This window comes from Panthera tigris, chromosome C2 (assembly GCF_018350195.1).
Source record: "Panthera tigris isolate Pti1 chromosome C2, P.tigris_Pti1_mat1.1, whole genome shotgun sequence".
Classification (NCBI taxonomy): Eukaryota; Metazoa; Chordata; class Mammalia; order Carnivora; family Felidae; genus Panthera; species Panthera tigris.
In genome coordinates, this window is record NC_056668.1 from 91,718,810 (window position 1) to 91,738,111 (window position 19,302).

Consider the following 19,302-nt stretch of genomic DNA (forward strand, 5'->3'; position numbering starts at 1 on the left):
AACAATATGATTACAAAATGGACACAGGATCTAAACAGACATTTTTCCAAATAAGAAATACAGAGGGCCAACAGGCATATGAAAATAGGTACAACATCACTAATTGACAGGAAAATTCAAATCAAAACTATAATGAGATATCACCTTACACCAATGGATGGCCATTATCAAAAAGAAACAAATGTCAAGTGTTGTTGTGTACATGCAGAAAGGGAACCCCATGCACTGTTGATGAAAATGAAAACTGCTGCAGCTACTATGGAAAACAGTATGGAGGTTCCTTAAAAAATTAAAATAGAATTACTATATGATCCAGTGAGTCTAGTCCTGGATATTTATCCAAAGAAAATAAAAACACTAACTCAAAAATATATATGCACTCCTATGTTTATCACAGTATTATTTTCAATAGCTAAGATATGGAAGCAATTAAGTGTTCATTGATAGATGAATGGATAAAGAAGTAATGTCACATATATGCAATGGAATACTAAGCCATGAAAAGGAATGACATCTTGTCATTTGCCATAACATGGACGAATCTTAAGGGTATTATGCTAAGTGAAATAAGTTAGACAGAGAAAGACAAATACTGCATGATTTCACTTATATGTGGAATCTAAAAAACAAAACAGACAAACCAAAATAAAACCCAGACTCATTGATACAGAGAACAGATTAATGATTACAGTGGGGAGAAAGAATGGGGAGGGTGAAATGGGTGAAAGGGATCAAGAAACACAAACTTCTATTTATCAAATAAATAAGTCATGGGGATGTGATGTACAGACTGGGAAATATAGTTGATAATATGATTTTAACTTTGTGCAATGACAGTGAGAACTAGCCTTATGGAGGTGATCATTTTACAATGTTTGCAAAAATAGAATTATATGGTGTATACCTAAAACTAATATAACATTGTCTGTCAATTATACTTCAATTACATTAAAAAAACAAAAACTATATTCTGGTATTAAATGTTAGTCAATGAAAGATATTTCTAGTCATTTATATTATATACATTGAACCTGCTATCAATGTTCAATAAAAGAAAAATCCTCAAACCAAAGTATCAGCATATAATATCACCAAATCATAATCCTGATGCTAAGGAGCATTTTAACTTATATCAATAGTCTTCATAATGATAAGTGGTTACCCAAGGAAGACACAGTGTTCATGATCAGTCATATGATCTGAAGGGGTATGAGAAAAAAACAGCAAAACATGTATTTATATTTATCTTTTATAAAAGCAAAAAGAAATCTAACTTTTCTAACACACAGAATGACACTGAAGCCTTTCTTGGGTATGTAAAAGAAACATGTCATTTAAGTGCACATGTCATATAAACTTGTCATTTACAGTGCATGAGGGCAGGGGGACTGCCTGGCAGCCTGTTATGCCCTTGTTAATTTCATTATTGTAAAGTATGCTGCAGATTACACAAGCCCGCTTGGGTAGATCTATCATTTATGTCATCTAATTTTAATAAAACTAGCACTCACGGGGGGTCAGTGGCTTCAAAAGATTCCTGAAAATTCACCACAGACTGAAGATGTTACAGATACCAATAAATCACAAAAAAGGCAAAGCTGACACTTTCTGTATGTGAATGTGTTAAGAATGAACTCATAGCCAACTAAATTCCAAGGTAGAAACCATGACAATTCAATCCCACCTGACAAGAATTCAGTCTGCAAAATTGTCAAGACTATCACATGTATTTAAATATATTATGATAACATTGAACTTCTTAAATGTGTAGTTTGTTGCCTTTGTAAACCATCTTTTTCAGTTCTAATAGTCATTACAACTAAATATTAAACTGATTGTAGAAACAATCTTCCAAATATATGGATCACAAAATGTAAAACTAATATCTTAAAAATAATAAAGCCTGTTTATCACATAATTTTAAAGTAAAAAGCTGTTTTTTGGGTTTTTTTAACTTTATTTTTTATTTTTTAAAATTTACATCCAAATTAGCTAGCATATAGTGAAGCAATAATTTCAGGAGTAGATTCCTTAATGCCCCTTACACATTTAGCCCATCCCCCCTCCCACAACCACTCCAGCAACCCTGTTTGTTCTCCATATTTATGAGTCTCTTCTGTTTTGTCCCCCTCCCTGTTTTTATATTATTTTTGTTTCCCTTCCCTTATGTTCATCTGTTTTGTCTTTTAAAAAGCTGTAAACTAATGTAACATTATGTGTCAACTATACTTCAAAAAAAAGAACTTTTTTAAATGAAGATAAAATAACTATTTTTTATTAAAAATTTTTTAAATGTTTATTTAATTTTTAAAGAGCAACAGAATGTAAGCAGGGGAGGGGCAAAGAGAGGGGAGACACAGAATCCAAAGCAGGCTCCAGGCTCTGAGCTGTCAGCACAGAGTTCAACATGGGGCTCAAACTCATGAACCATGAGATCGTGACCTGAGTGGAAGTTGGACACTTAATCGACTGAGCCACCCAGACACCCCAAAATAACTATTATTTTAAAGTGCTGTTTCACCTTCAAGATTTTTATCTTCTGTCTAATTTTGTAATATATAATCCATTAATACCCTGGTATATGAATGTAACTTGTAAATATATTCATGAATTGAGGGTCTTTGCTTCAAAAATTTTACCTAACAGATGAGTATAATCAAAAAAGTAAAGTATCTAATGTCTAGAGCTGCACTGTCGAGTAAGTAGCCACTATCCACATTAGACTATTGAGTACTTAAAATGTGACCTGTGTCACAAAAGAACCATATTTTTTAAATTTTATTTAATTTTAGTTGATTTAAAATTTTAAAAGGGAAGCAGCATCAAATATTGTTTTCTGATACAACTATATTATTTTGGGAAGACTACATTTCACTTTAGCTGTTGGAAATATAGCATCTGAATTTAGATGTTCTAGAAGTATAAAATATTTTAATGAATGAAAATGCATATGTTCCATTAATAATTTTATAGTGATTCCATCTAAAATTGGTAATATTTTAGTTGAATGAAATATTAGGTTCAATGAAATAAAGTTTTTAAAATTAATTTTGTCTCTTTATTTTTCTTTAATGTGGCTACTATAAAATTTAAAATTACACATTTGATTGCATTGTATTTCTATCTGATCCAGAAGCAAAGTAGTGAATAGGGAAGTTTCCAAAAGGAATATTTAAGAGAATAGGTCTTTTATAAAATTCAAGACTAGAATAATAAATCGTTTTAACCTATACAAGGTATACATATACACACAAATTGAACACAATGTGAAGATACTTTTTATTGGGATTTATTGAGCTTAATGCCAATACTGACATATAGAGTTAACTGCCATGAAATTACATTGAAATTAGTCAATTTTAATTGTATTTCAGAAAAACAGCAGATTTTTTGCTTCTATGTAAAAACTAGACCAAAAGCAAAGGACAGGAAAAAGAAGAAAAGGATAAATATAGCAATCTTTTTATCTTTTTAAGAAAATGATAGAAAACAACAAGTATGGGATATGGATCATATGATTCTATTTTTAAAAAGGAAAACTAAGTAAATTATTCTTTCCTCTTAAAAACAGCAGATGATCTGAGCCAGCCACAGAAAAGTCTTTTTTATGAAAACCCACTGACTCAGTCTTCCTATACTAGTGGATTAACAAAGTAAAATAATAGGTAGTTTTCTCATATAAAACAAATATCCAATTAGATTTGCCTATAGAATACACACATACCATGGAAATGCATCTCTGTACATGGCTTTAATTTCTGTCTCCCCGTCCCCTATCTGCTCTGTATCTGAAAGATCCCTCTTGCTGGACTCCAGCAACAAGCAGAGAAAATGTAACTCATAGGCTAGACGATTGCAGGAAATAGAGCATAACAAAGTATGGTGCATGAATAAGCTTAAACAACAGGATTTGGGCTGCTTATTTTTAAGCATTTCATCATAGAGTTCTATTTTTATAATTGCCCCTAACATAAAATCTCACATAAGAAATTTCTTTTGAAAAATCAGTGCTTAGAATAAATATCTTTGATTTCTCTGAAGAATTGTCATGTTTTACACCCCTTCTGATAATTACAAATAAATAAAACTTGGTAGAGTTTCCAGCTCAGAGTGCAAATCATCAACTCAGAAAATGTTCTGAGATTACGTTTTTTTCTTTTCCAGGTCTTCTATTTTCTCTAGACTTGATTCATTATTTACATCTGACTATAATTTTATGTATATACTCTGCATAATCTGTCACAAATACTTTCTAGAAAATGGAAGGGTAAAAACACATAAGTTTACTAAATGTGTGGTTAATTGTCTTTCTAAATATTAAGATTATATAAATTATGATAAAATATTACTAAAGGAATACATGGATAATACGCATTTGAATGCAGAATAGCCTGGGATTAGGGAAAAGTTATACATGCCTGATGTGGTCCCTGTAAACATCTCCCAGAAAATAAACCCAAATATTAATTGTCAACTATAAACTGTCTATTTTGGTAAATATTGCAGATTGGCTTTAAAACAGAAGAGTCAAGGGGCACCAAGGTGACTCGGTTAAGTGTCCATTTTGGCTCAGGTCATGATCTCCCGGTTTGTGAGTTCGAGCCCCGAGTTGGGCTCTGTGCTGACAGCTCAAAGGTTGGAGACTGCTTCAGATTCTGTGTCTCCCTCTCTCTCTGTCTCACCCCTGCTCACACTCCATCTCTCTCTCTCTCAAAAGTAAATGAAAATTTTTTAAAAAAGGAGAAGAGTCAAAAATACACTCTGAAAAACATATTCTTTGTTGACTTTAAACAGATACAACTGTGGTATATTTCAAGGAAAAACTGTATCTAGTTAAGCATTTTTCTAATTTAGGTTAAAAAGAAAGAATGCATATTTTTTAAAGCTTATTTCATTCAAAGTCAAAAACCTTAATTCTAGCATAATTAAATGACAAAAAATCATTACATATTCTTTTCTGTCAGAAAAAAATGCTGCAAATTATAATGTTACTAACAAATCCTTTTTAATAATTTATTTCTGTTTGATATGTTACATAGTCTTTTAAGAGAACTGACTCTTCTAGAAAAGGTACTGCTTTGAAAAGCTCAAATGGAAAAAGCTAACAAACACCAGAACAGAAATTAGTATTTCCCTTGGATATGTCTCGTCTCAGGATTATGCCTCAGCTCTTCAGAAAGGTTTCTAAATGGTGACTTTGTTGATACATAAATCAGTTGAGTAATACAACTTGCCCAGTATTTAGAAATTTTTCTTAAAAAAAAATTAAATGTATTGTCTTAACTGTTCTGTTAGATAAAATGGGTGGGTGTGTGAGTAATCAATAGTTTAAGATCTCTCACCCCAACCTCTGTTTGTGGCAATAACTGAAAACCTGTAATTAAACTCAAAACAGCTGAAGTATCAAAAGGCAAAGAAATTATAATATTGTTTTTACAAAAGAACAACCTTAAACTGGGTTTAAAAACATAAATTTCACAGGCCATTACATACATAAAGTCAATAGTTATCCTTTCTTTAATATTGTATATATTTTAATTCGAAGAGTTGTGTTTCATCACTCTTCTTATGTTTAATCTAATTCTCATGAACACCAACCTTCTCACTCACTATATGTTATGCAGGAAACAATTAATGCAGATCGTAAAGGTATGATAAATTCAGAAATCACTACTCAGTTTAAAATAAATTACTGTTGGGGCGCCTGGGTGGCTCAGTCGGTTAAGCGGCCTACTTCAGCTCAGGTCATGATCTCAAGGTCCGTGGGTTCAAGCCCCGCGTCGGGCTCTGTGCTGACAGCTCAGAGCCTGGAGCCTGTTTCAGATTCTGTGTCTCCCTCTCTCTGACCCTCCCCTGTTCATGCTCTGTCTCTCCCTGTCTCAAAAATAAATAAAACATTTAAAAAATTTTTAAATAAATTGCTGTTGTCATGCATTACAGTTCCAGTACCCAGGGCATTTTTCCAGAGGATCCAGGGGCTTTTCATACTACTGCAATTGGGAGCAAAGTATTGTTACCATCAACAAGACCTCACCTCATTTATGTGGGACAAGACATGAGACCTGGCGTGCACATGGTTAGTAGTCTTTACTACCCACATCCTCCACTATCAGCCACTCATTCTATCTGTTCTCTATCCTAAGACATGCATATCATAAGAATAGGACAAAGTTAATTAATTTGCATGCTTATTGATTTTTGGATTATGTATGCAGAACACCCTGCAAGTCTTGAGGATATTGGAAAACCAGATTTCTATTTATTTTGTATTTATTTTCTAGTTTGGGATGCAAGGCATCTACTATATTGAGCAGTTAATATACACAAAGTAACAAGGGGAGTTGGTTTTATGCATGCCAAAATGAAGAGTAGGCTGCCTAAGCTATGGAAGCAGACAGAAGAGATAAATCAGTCTGGCCTAAGATAATTTTGTAGAAGGTAGGGTGATAGCCAGGCTGTGTAGATTGAGCAAGATGACTATATTTGGCAAGTAAGCAATTGGAAATGGTCCTGGTATGCAGTGAGGAGGCTAGCCTGGCTTGAGTGTAAGGGACTTTCCAGAAACTAATAGAAGATAAAGTTTGCTAAGAAGAGAAGCAACACACTTTAACAACCCTAAAATGGAAGGAAAAATCTGGAATGGATTCCAGAGTTAGTGAGAAATATTTAGAAATACAGAGCAGAGAAAAACTAAAGAAAACTGGTATTCTGTTATATTTTTAAGGATTATTTAAGGTGAGGTGCCTGGGTGGCTCAGTTGGTTAAGCATCTTGGTTTCGGCGCAGGTCATGATCTTGTGTTTTGTGAGTTCTTGCCCCGCAATGACACTGTCAGCAGGGACCTGCTTGGAAATCTCTCTCTCCCTCTCTCTGCCCCTCCCCTGCTCACTTTCTCTATCTCTCTTGAAACGAATAAACTTATTTCTTTTAATTTAAGGTATTTTTAAGGTAATTTGGCATGTAAGTTTGGGTCTGGAGGCTTTAAGTCAGCCGGAAAACCTGGTAACCTAAGGTGAGTAGTTAGTAGCAACAGAAATAGAAAAAAGGAGACAAATAGAAGGTATTTTTTAAAATGAACTATGCCAATTAAAAATAGAAAGACAAAGGAAAAGGGAACAATATCCAAGTGTTCATGGAGTAAATTATTCAAGGAAGAACTTTAGAAAGAGAAAGACATTACAAGGTGTTCTGGCAGATGAAATTGCAGTATATTTTTAAGGCAAAGTATTGAAAGTGGATGAAATACCAAGGACCATGGCACTAGATCATGGGAAGGTACAGGGAGTAAGGCCTTAGTTTCTTACTGAGGGATCATCAGAGGTGGGAAAGGATCATTTGAAAGCAAGCTAAACTAAAAAGCAAAATCTGAGCCATCACTTTGTTTGGAACAAAGAGGAAAAACTTGACACTGAGTGAAGAAGATATTTATATTTCCATTTAAAAAATCATTAATGTGACTAACTTACACACTGCATGGCTTTTTTAGTCACAATAGGGCAGGTGAGGGAGAAAACCTTCAATTGTCTGTGAAAATTCCTATGATTATACTCTCATTCCATGGACCCAATAGTTAAGGGCTGGTCACTCCCCCCCTGGGATCCTTTCCCTGTTTATTGTATTTCACAGACCAATTTTGCTCATTACATTCAAATAGAAAATTTTGCCTGGTTGTTTGTGGGTGGTCTGTTTGTTTGTATGGATTTTTGCATTTTTACCACAGCTGCTTGTTTAAATGCTTATTTAGCTTCTAAATACATCTTACATCTTTTAAAACTATTTCAAAATATTTTATCTGTCATTTAATACTTCACTTTGTAAATGCATGAGGGGAAAAAACAAACAAACAAAAAAACCCCACAACTAAGCTAGCATGAGAGGTAACAAAAAACAAAACAAAACAAAACAAAACAAAACAAAACATAATGTTTCCTGAAGCCCTCATTCTACATTTCATTTCCACAAATATTCTTTTTCTTGACATCCTCATCTTTTTGAAAACACAACTTACCAAAATTTGTACGAATAGCTTTGTTGGTTTGTTTCATGTTGATCTGCCTTACATACTTTGAAATCCAGAGAGGAAGGATTGAGTCTGATGTCTAATATATATATTATTTTATATATATTTTTTTGTATTGTGAACACTGACCACCCCAACTGCTGGGAACCTGTAGTGGGCACTTATCAAATACTTGTGAATTAATGAGTGAATAAATGAATGACTGAGTTAAGATGATGACTTCTGCTCTGAAAAGGAAACTAAGTACCTTTTTGCTTATGGTTTGTTAGTTGAAGTCTTTTGAGTACTTGAAAATGGTTGTCCAATTCTGGACCCAGAAGAACACCTTGAGTAGGAATGGGGGAAATTTTTATTCTGTGTTCTTAGGTCTTATTCCAAATGACTGATCTTAATGTCTCAAGAAAATCATAAATCACATACTACCAACTTCCTCCCAGGATTAATAAAAAAAAAAAATCCTTTTTAGGAAGCTAAGAGCTTAAATAAGGAAACATCATAATATAGTAATTTATTACAGTTTCTTATATTGACCAGTCTCTGGAATAATACAGATCATATTGATTCACACTCCTTCAAAACAGGAATTCAAAAGATCTCTCCATAACACTGGTTTGATTCATTCCATTATTAAAAGATGTAAGAAAATTAGAACCAAAATTAGTCATTTAAATAAGCAGTTGTGGTAAAAATGGAACATGCTGGCTTGATTCATTCCATTATCGTTCATTCCATTATTGGCAAAATGTTTATGTTGCTTTTAGTGTAAAAGACAGATTTCCATACTCACCTGAGTCAGCCAAGGCTTGGCTGGTCCCTCAATTTTCTATGAGCTAAATATTTGCCTTATTCACTGACTTTACCAAGCATCTCACTTTAATGAGGCGCAAGCCGTGTTCTTTGTATCCGTAGCAGATTGTCAACTTTGATCAAAGTCTAGGCCTGCTCAACACACTTTTCGAAATTCAAATCTAATCATGTCATTTATCTGCTCAAGGCCCCATTATTGTTTCTCATTGTTCTTAGAAGTCCTACATCTTTAAAGAGATGCTGCATAGTCCACTGCCTGTTTTCAACCTTACCTGACACCAACTGCCCTGTACTCCAAACATTCCAGCTGGGTTTGCTCAGTCCTTTTAACATGCCAAAATTCTCTCTTCTTCCAGCTTTCACCCAGATTTTCCTCACTGCCTGAAGCTCAGCCTCACCCTCCAGTCAAGGACCATGTTGGATTAACACCTATTGATTCTTCAGATTCACATAAATTCATTCAACAAATATTTTCTCAGCAAATTCATTATGTCAGGGACTATTTCAGATTATAGACCACCAGACAACAATAAAACAAACAATCCAAATATAAATAGGAGCTAATCAGGTATGATCATTGTAACGCAAAGAATTTTAAAAAGATTACTTGTGATATGGTGGCTCTTGTTAGATTGACTGCACATGGATGGTCTCTCTAAGGAGAAACATTCAAACCAAGATCAGAAGAGCAGGAACAAGTCCCACACAGGTATAGGGAGAGGGAACAGCAAGTATAAAATATCTAAAACGGGAATGAATTTGGGGTATATAAAGAACAAAAGATGGGGGCACCTGGGTGGCTCAGTCCACTGAGCATTGGACTCTTGACCTCAGCTCAAGTCATGATCTCACAGTCTGTGACTTTAAGCCCCATATCAGGGGATCCTGCTTGGAATTCTATCTCTCTCTCTCTCTGCCCTCTCCCCCCTCAAAACAAACAAACAAACAAACAAACAGGAAAAAAGATGACTGGAAATGAGAGGAGCAGCATTTTGAGATGAACTAAGATATAGGTACAAGAGGTACAGGCACTAAGAGATACAGATACATGATACAGATTTATGAAAGGTTTTGTCAGGTCAGGGAAGGAGTTTGAATTTTATTCTAAGTGAATAATGGAAAGCCACTAGAGGGTGGTAAGCAGAAAAGTGAGCTGGTACACTTTATGTTGTAAAAAGATAATCTGGTTTTGCTGTATGGAGAATGGATTATAGGTATGGAGCAAAAATGAAAGAAGAAAATAATATAAGAGTTTCAAGGAGACTTAGTTTGGTAAAGGGGGAAAGCGAAAGAAGAAGACAGATCCAGGATGCATGGAATAATTCAGCAAGAGAAGCTGATGAATTGGATGTTGAGCATAAAGGAGAGACAAATCAGGGAAAATCTATAGAGTTTCACTTGATTATCCAGACGGATGGCAGTGCTAATGCCATCAGTACGGTGTTGAAGAGAAGACTGCCTGGGTTAGAAGCCTGGCTCCACCACTTAATGCCATTTGACCTGTCTGACTATAAATAACATACTTAACCTCTCTATTCATTTGTTTCTACACTCATAAAATTGGGAAAATAACAACCCTACCTCACAGGGTTATTGTGGAAATTTAATAATGCAATTAATGTAAACTGCTTAAAATAGCTTTTGGAATATAATAAGTCCTCAATGAGTGTGGCTACTATTGCTATTGTTGCAATTATTATAATAATTGTGGAAGACAATGAAATACACTCATGAGAAAATCAACATATTTTAGCCATGAAGGTTGAAATATTCATTAGATATCTCCATGGAGATGTTGATAGGCAAAAGTATGTAACTGTGAAGTTTTAAGGAATAGGCAGTCCTGAAGATACAGTTTTGGAAGTCTCTTCCATAGAGATGGTATTTAGAGCCATGCATGAGGTTCCCTAGGGAGACATTGTAGAGAGGAAAAGGAAGGGAGCCAACAATTCTGCATAATGGTATTTCAACATTTAGAGATCAGGGTAAGAAAGAGATAGGGAAGGAGACTGAGAAGGAGCAGATAGTGAGATAGGAAATAACCCTGGGGTGATGCCAAGAAACAGCATACTAAGAAGGGACTAGTTAACTGTCTCCAATGCAATGGAGAGATCAGGTAAGACAAGAACAGAGAAGTGGCCAATGGAATTAACAAAATGGAGGTGCTTGGGAATCTTGACGAGGGCTTTCTCAGTAGAATATAAGAAATGGAAACTTGAATGTCACCTCCTTTGAGAAACATTTTCTGACTTTCTAGAATAGATTAACACTTGTCATTTCTCTAGTACATATCATCTAGATAATTGTAAAGAAAGTTGACTTCGCACTAAATCATCATCTATGTAAAATATATCATTTGTATAATTATTCATTTATTTTCTATCTTGCCTAATGGCTAGTAATCTACTGGATAGCAGGGATTACATCTATCATGGTTTTCACATTATTCTGAATAACTAGTAGAATGTCTGATACATAATATTACTCAATTTATAATGAATGAATTAATTAGTTACACTACATGACTGGTTCAAAAACACAATTTTAAAGAAAACAAACTTCTTTTGACTAACACTCACACTAACCCACATGCTTACTTTCAGGCTACTTCCAAATTGTTGGCATAACTAAATAATTGTTTTTATCTCAAGCCACCTGAAATCATTTTGGAGGAAGTAGGTTGAATAAAAATAGTGAACAAATAGTGAAGCTTCTCCTGTGACATTATCTGTCTTATGTTTCTTTATTCCAAAGGACAAACAATATCTCTACTCCAGTAGCTCATTTTAGCATTCAATCTAAAATTGATTGCCATCTCATCCTTATTAAAACTGAGTTGATATAGATATTTGAGAAAAGAAATCTGTGGACCAAGTTAACTGTCCAAGCTGTCAATTGGTTTTTAGCTCTATCCTATTATGAGTGAAATCACCAAATATCTTACTTGAATTGCATTTGATTAGGTCTTTTTATGACACTGTAGAAATTGTGGACATTTATTATTATGTCCTGGCTTTTATAGAGCGTTAATATAAATAATCATATACTGAGACTATATCTGTATCTTTTAAGGACATCAAAACTATCACAGGATTCCAATATTGTTCAGGGTTCCAAATATAAACAAGCTATATGATAAATTTTGCTAGAGTATAGTGTAAGAAAAAGCCGTGTATTTTTTATTAATAAGTATGTTTTCTTTATCTGATTATAACAATTATGAAATACAATCCATTATCCTTTTTACTTTCCTTCTGAAAAATTAAGATATACATTTTATCTTCAATTCTAATACAGATTCATGACCTAAGTTTCTGTATCTTTTCTCTAAAGCATATGTATTCCTATATGATTTTAGCAGCCTATTTACATCTGTGTTTTTGTCACAAATTATCTCCACGTTTTTGAAGTAGAAAGAGTATTAATCAAGAAAAACTGAAAGAAAGACCTTTTCTCTTCCCTTCAGTTAATCCCAGACATGATCTACTTTTCATGATCTTACTCAAATAAAATCAATCTTATGAAGAATTTTTGACTCTTCAAGGACAGCCTGACTCTCTCTTCTACCTTCCAAGAAAATATTTGGATCATCTTATAAAATCTTATATTTTATTATACATTGATCTCAAATATAAGGTCACATGTAAAGATTTTTATTTGTCTGTTTTAGGATTTATAGCCAAACAGAAATAAAAACAACGCAAAAAAATAAAAATAAAAAGACAAACAAAAACCAAGAATAATGACAAAACATTGTGCCTCTTCAGAAATTAATATGCTTTTCTCTTTTTAAATTTTTTTCCTTTAATGTTTATTTATTTTTGAGAGAGAGAGAGAGCACGAGCAGGGCGCGGGGTGCAGAGAGAGGGAGACACAGAATCCAAAGCAGGTTCCAGGCTCTGAGCTGCCAGCACAAAGCCCAATGTGGGGCTTGAACCCACAAACTGGGACATCATGACCTGAGCCGCAGTCTGTCACCCAATGGACTGAGCCAACCAGGCACCCCAACATGCTTTTCTTTTTAAATCATAAGCATAACTTAGACTTTACCAAATTTCTTTGCTGCTACACTGCTCAGATTCAAATATGAATCTCAATCACTGCATCCATAGGGATCCATGTGATATTCTTTGCTTTTTAAAATTATAATTATAAAAATATTATTATAAATACGAAACAGAATGTCGATTATTGTTCTCTAGTGAATGTTTATTTCTCCCCTCTATTAGATTGAAACTGTCTAAAGATAAGTACTATATTGTTCTTACTTTTTATCCCTCATAGAAGATGTATGTTATTGGAGCAAGTACTATATATTTGATAATTGAGCACCACCAAAGTTATAGTTAAAGTTATAGTTCTTTCACTTGTCTAATAATACTTGAAGTATTATCATAAGGTAGAGAATATAGTTATAAGAATCAACAAATTTCATTAGCCATTTCTAATAGAATAAAAATTAATTCAGGTGTTCATTAAAGTTGATATGCAGTAAAGTTAAAAAAAAACTTGTGTTTTAAATGATTTAGCCCTGCATTATAAAGTAAGCTAAGTGTAATTGCATTATATTATTGTGTGATTGCTAAGTGTAATTGCTAAGTTTACATTGCATTAAAAAGTAAGCTAAGTGTAATTCTTCAAATACAAGTATGTACACTTCAAACTTTTTCACCAGACATTAGACTGCTAAAACTTGCCAAATTTCAGATAGATATCGGTACTTCCAAAATCTTTAAAACAATTGTTTTCTAATCTAAATCATATAGGTTAGAATTATGAACACATAATTGCCTCCAAAATATCCATATAAAGATCCAAGTTACATTAAATTTCCATCAGATAAAAATTGTGTTTGCCTAAATTAGATCCTAACAATGGTATAAAACTTTTTCATTTTCTCTAAAAATAACTCTTAAATTCACTCTAAATTTAAAGAGGCAGTTGAAACACATTTTTAACACTAATTTAGTTGATATGTTTTTTATTTTTGAGATTTGAAAATATATCATTTAGATAGTTTCTATTTTCAAGTGTTAATTGCACAATACCCCATTCTAATTGTGTGAGATTTATTTCATATTTCCTTCCAGTTCTTGTTCATAAGTACATATGTTTATCTTATTTAGAACCATAATATTTAATATTATTTCCCCCTCTAAGGCTTTTAAGGACATATGATCAAAACACTTCTCCCTAAATTTCCATTATGGTACTTTTATTAACTATACACTATAATATTAAAAATAAGTCCATTAACAATGATTTTAAGTGTATTTTAAAAAACTATGCAACAATGTACTAAATAACAGAGGATGATGAGTTAAAGCTGGCTAAGGACAAAGAATGTGTACAACCAGAAGTGAAAGAAAGTCTAAATGTTCACTGGACGGGTGAGACTGAAGAGATAGGGTTGCAGAGAGCTCGAAGACAAAACAGGGGAAGTGAGATTAGCAGGCAGAGCCCTGATCTTTTTTTCAACCTTTTCCCCCCTTCCCTTTTTTTCAAACTTATTAGCAGTGTTTCTTATGATCATAATAGTGATAGTCTATGTTACCACTCTAAAGGAAACCCCAAAACGGTCTCGGTTGATAAACTAACTCCCACTTGTTCCTAGCTTCGTTAGAACAATGCTACAATAGGAGATCTTTTTTTCTTCTATGCCACTTTGTTTTGCAGTGAACAAAATCTTATTTTCAACATGAAATGCTTTAAACTGGAACCTTGCCTCTAGATAGCTGTATGAATTTTATTACCAAAACATTATCACATTTTTAGTTATTGCTAAAACAAACAAACAAACAAATAAAACCTGTAATATTTCTCCTCTGGGATGGCAAAATCAATCAACACTAATTACATTACCTGTTTCAGACATCTTGATTTTTTTCTGCAAGTCTTCTGAGAGCAATAGTCTTGTAATTAGCTAAATTGTACACTGAACCCCAAAATTCATATTCTTCATACCAAAGCATCCAAACCAAAACACAGATCAAGATTTCCTCTAATGTGGAACCAAATCTTATCTTCTACTTAATTTCCAACACTCCCAAATGCAAACAGCAATAATTTTGGATCCCATACCCAAGAAACCTTGGCTTACCTTGTTACTATTAGACGAATTATTAACAACAAAACCCTATAATCTTTATTGTTGTAGATCACCTGTCAGATGAGCTGTTGATCTGGTTGTAGTATACTACACATGCTAAGTGTACTGAAACGAATGTTTCAATAATTTATTTTTCATGAACTAATTCACTTAAATATATTTTCACAAAGCCCAATACATATTTTAGGAACAAAGTGACCAGAATATACCTGTTCCAGAACTAGTGTCCCAAAAGGCATTTAAAATTGTTCACCAACAGAGTTTTGTGCTTTATCATGTTGAGAGGTCTAGAAAGGACACCTGATTCTTAATGTTGATTATTAGTGAGCAACAAAGGAGCCAACTGAAAGTTAAACCCTAAACTGAAGTACAGCAGAACAAATATTTAGCACTGAGAAAATTATCCATCATCAACACCAACTCTGTTTGCCATTTCACAGACCAAGCAATTTCTTCATTTTTTAGCTGGTTAGTCTACTGTCCTGCATTTCAATCATTCAGAACATGGCGTTCAGAGATAGGATATGAGCACAAATACCGGATTCAAATTGGACCAAAATCAAGTCCTCATCAATTCTGAATACATTAAAAAAAACAGGCAAAGATTTAGTAACATAACAGCTTGTTTTATGAAATCTTACTTTATGTGTGTACAACTAAACAAAGTGAGGCAACATAAAGTGTGGCCAAAAGATTTTTTTTAATAAAATAAATATATATGATTAAGTGCATGGTGAAGTTCTTGAAAACATTGCTGTCACAATTCGGCATTTAATTTTAAATTTTCAACTGGCAAACTGTTGACTGCTTCAGGATTTTCAATTTGAAAAATTCATAAGAAACTTGAGAATATAAACAACTGAGGTATAAATAATACTTAAAGTTAAATATATTAAAATTTATTAATTAATGTATTAAATAATTAAAATTAAATGTATTAAAATGTTAAAAATTCTTGCATTAAAGTCTTGCATAAAAAACAAATGACAACAATAGGATATTTAAAGTTAAGAAGATGATTATGAACAGCTCTTTATATATCTTTCTAATATACAGTTTCATTGGTGGGAAAACACATTCCTGCTCACTGAAATTATTAGAACATCCGAAGCAATGCCTGATTAGACACTATGGGAAACTAATGTGTATTTGAAAAATGTTACAGAAATATTTTATACCTAAGTTTGCCACGTTATATCTATTGTCCACCATACTCCAAATTCAAAATAGAAAACCAGAAAGAGATCAAGATTTCACTTTGCAGGGCTAAAATATCTCCTTCCCCAAGACATGTAAAATCTATTAAAAAAAATTATTCTTTTTTTATATTTTGAGATTGGCATGAACATAGGCTTATGATTACATAGAAGTAACTAACACTGAAGAGGAAGACAAAACTGATTCTCAATGGCCAAAATATATGATATGAACAATTATTATAAAAGAAACCTAACTTAAATTGTTTTTTCAAAATCTTTTAAAGAATGAGAGTGAGGTCCTTCTTTTTGTGCAAATAACAGTATAAATTATATACATTTAAAAAATGTATAGTATAAGACTTTAAGAACAATTAATATTAAAAAGATAAAATCTTTTGTGATCAATTGTACTCTTTTAGCAAATACTCTTAACTAATATACCACAATAAAGGTGTTTTATTAAATGATAAAGTAATTTCACTCCTCAGATTGTGGCAATACTATGAAAATATACTTACACAAGTAGAATATCAGGTTTATCTTTTAATAATGGTTTGTTATTACATAAAACAGTATTTCAGAGTGCTTGATAAGTTATTTTGAAAATAGTATTTCCCTATATTTTCTTCAAACCAAGAATCTCCAATTTGATTTTGTTTTACATATATATATATGTATATACATATATATATATGTATATACATATATATATATAAATAATTGACTTGAACTCTTTATCACTTTATGATATCAACACATCTTTTCCAAATCAAATATTTCAATATAAATGCATTGAGACAAATATTTTTAATTCTTATCTGACCAGCTTTTTAAAAACCCAAACCTATACCACAATGACAATCATTCCCCAAAGCCAGTCCATCCACATATTCTCAGAGACTATAAACCTGTTTCTAAGCTCATGTCAAATTTCAGACAATTTTATGGCATTGTAAAAAAGAAAAGTAGAAGGGAAAATTTGTCCAGGGACTAATTTTTCTTTAGAAAGGCCCTGATGTTGTTGCCTTTCACAGTTCTGTAAAGTGAAACCAGGAAATACATTACTCAACAATGTGAATAATTTCAGTACCTTTTACTTTCAAATTTTAAAATCAACCCTGTCTTTCATCACGTAATTTATGAACATACTTATAGAATTTATTAAAAATATCAAAAAATTTGGTTCAAACAAAATCAACAAGCATAGAACAATGAGTGAAACAAAGCAAAGCAAAACAAAATGAGTCAAGAGCAAAACTATCACATACTTCATGGATTAATGGCGAAAAGAAAAGAAGAGACTTCTTACCAAGTACCCCAAGTCGATAGTTGACTGTGATGACGATCACATTGCCATAACTTGCCAAGACACTCCCATCATATAAATTTCCAGTACCTTCCATATATGAGCCTCCATGGATATACACCATCACTGGTTTGGGACCCCCACTGTCCCGAATATCTGAAAAACAAATGGTTGGCAATTGTTCTTATCCTCAAAAAACACACATCATGAAGCAGAGAATAAATTTTCCATTTTAGGGACGAAAGAGTATGATTTTAATATAGTTATTTAAATTGCTGTTTTGTTAAAGTGTTTCTTCAGCAACTCATATAATGAGCTATTGTAAAGGAGAGCAATAGATATCCACTGTTTTCTGATAAGATTCCGTTAAAAATTATAATCTGAATTTCAAAACTTGGACAAATTGAAAATAGGTGCTTTTGATTGATTTCTAAAGTGACAGTAGAACAAAAAGAATGATAATAGTTCTTAGAACTATTTTTTTTTAATGTTCTGGACCTCATATGGAATTTATGAGCCATATACTAAGGACAATGTTAGCACTGCTATTGTGAATAAAACACTCTGTTTTTTCATTTCTTATTTACTATAAGGATTTTATTAAATGCATAATGATTATATTGAATAATTTATGCTCTAACTTGTGAACGTAATTATAACACTGTGTTATAGGTTGCAGGAAGTTTCATTTCACGACTCAAGTATTAACTGGCAAATGAATGTTTGGGTAATAACATCTGTATTTTTGTTGTTGCACTTAGGGGACTGTCACTTAAATGATATTTTTTAGTTAAGTCTGTGTTATCCGCCCAATTCACCTACTCTACCCTTTGGAAGAAGAAAACAGACTAAATTATACTTTTCACCTCTTTGTGTAATATTGTACTCTTCTTAATCCCACTTTGGCTCTCTGATTTTGTCTTGTAGACATGAAACAGAATATACCTAAGTCCAGTTGTCAAGTGCAAAATTTAAGATGATGTTAAAATGATTTCTACAGCTCTGGGTTTTAATCAACTGTGTTTGCTTTTCTAAGATACTGTCCCCAAATTTTGTAGTTTTCAGTAAGGATCTAGAAATGATATATAAGGGAACCATAAGATAATTTTAATAGATATTAAAAATGCCCTAATCTCTAGAGAAATACATGCTTACCTTTGTATTGGCACACACGGTGTTAACTATTTTTTTTTTTTCAACGTTTTTTATTTATTTTTGGGACAGAGAGAGACAGAGCATGAATGGGGGAGGGGCAGAGAGAGAGGGAGACACAGAATCGGAAACAGGCTCCAGGCTCCGAGCCATCAGCCCAGAGCCTGACGCGGGGCTCGAACTCACGGACCGCGAGATCGTGACCTGGCTGAAGTCGGACGCTTAACCGACTGCGCCACCCAGGCGCCCCGGTGTTAACTATTATATATTGAAATATTATATATGTATGTATATGATTATGAACATTTACATACATACATACATATATAAAACGTTACTATTCTATAATAGCTCATTATCTCTTCTACTTACAATTGAAACAAAATTAGATCAAGTGTATTATCTTCTTGTTAATGCCAATATTAGAAGTGTCATTTAAAATTATAGTTTTGTTCCTTTGCTTTTGACATTTTTTGGTCAAACTTAAATTTCTTATCTTTACAAGTGAGGTTTCTGCTTTCAGAATGGCTAATATAATACCAACTCATTGAAAAATCTGATGATTATTTAGGTGCTGCTTTACATTTCCTGTGAAAAGGATGACTAATATAAATGTGCCCATTTTTCTACTGTAATAACAAAGTGATTTTCTTAAATGAAAAATTCCTTTTAGGATCAGGAATTGCAACTCAACTCGTTTGTCCAGATTT

General features: G+C 32.9%; 1 protein-coding gene across 1 annotated transcript in view; it reads right to left on the bottom strand.

Moving 5' to 3' along the window:
- Positions 1 to 19,302, bottom strand: part of NLGN1 (neuroligin 1) — a 671,605-nt gene that overhangs the window by 433,471 nt on the left and 218,832 nt on the right. The window contains exon 5 of the mRNA XM_042999129.1: positions 17,444 to 17,596. Coding sequence (XP_042855063.1) covers positions 17,444 to 17,596 — 153 coding nt within the window. The remainder of the gene's footprint in view (positions 1 to 17,443; positions 17,597 to 19,302) is intronic.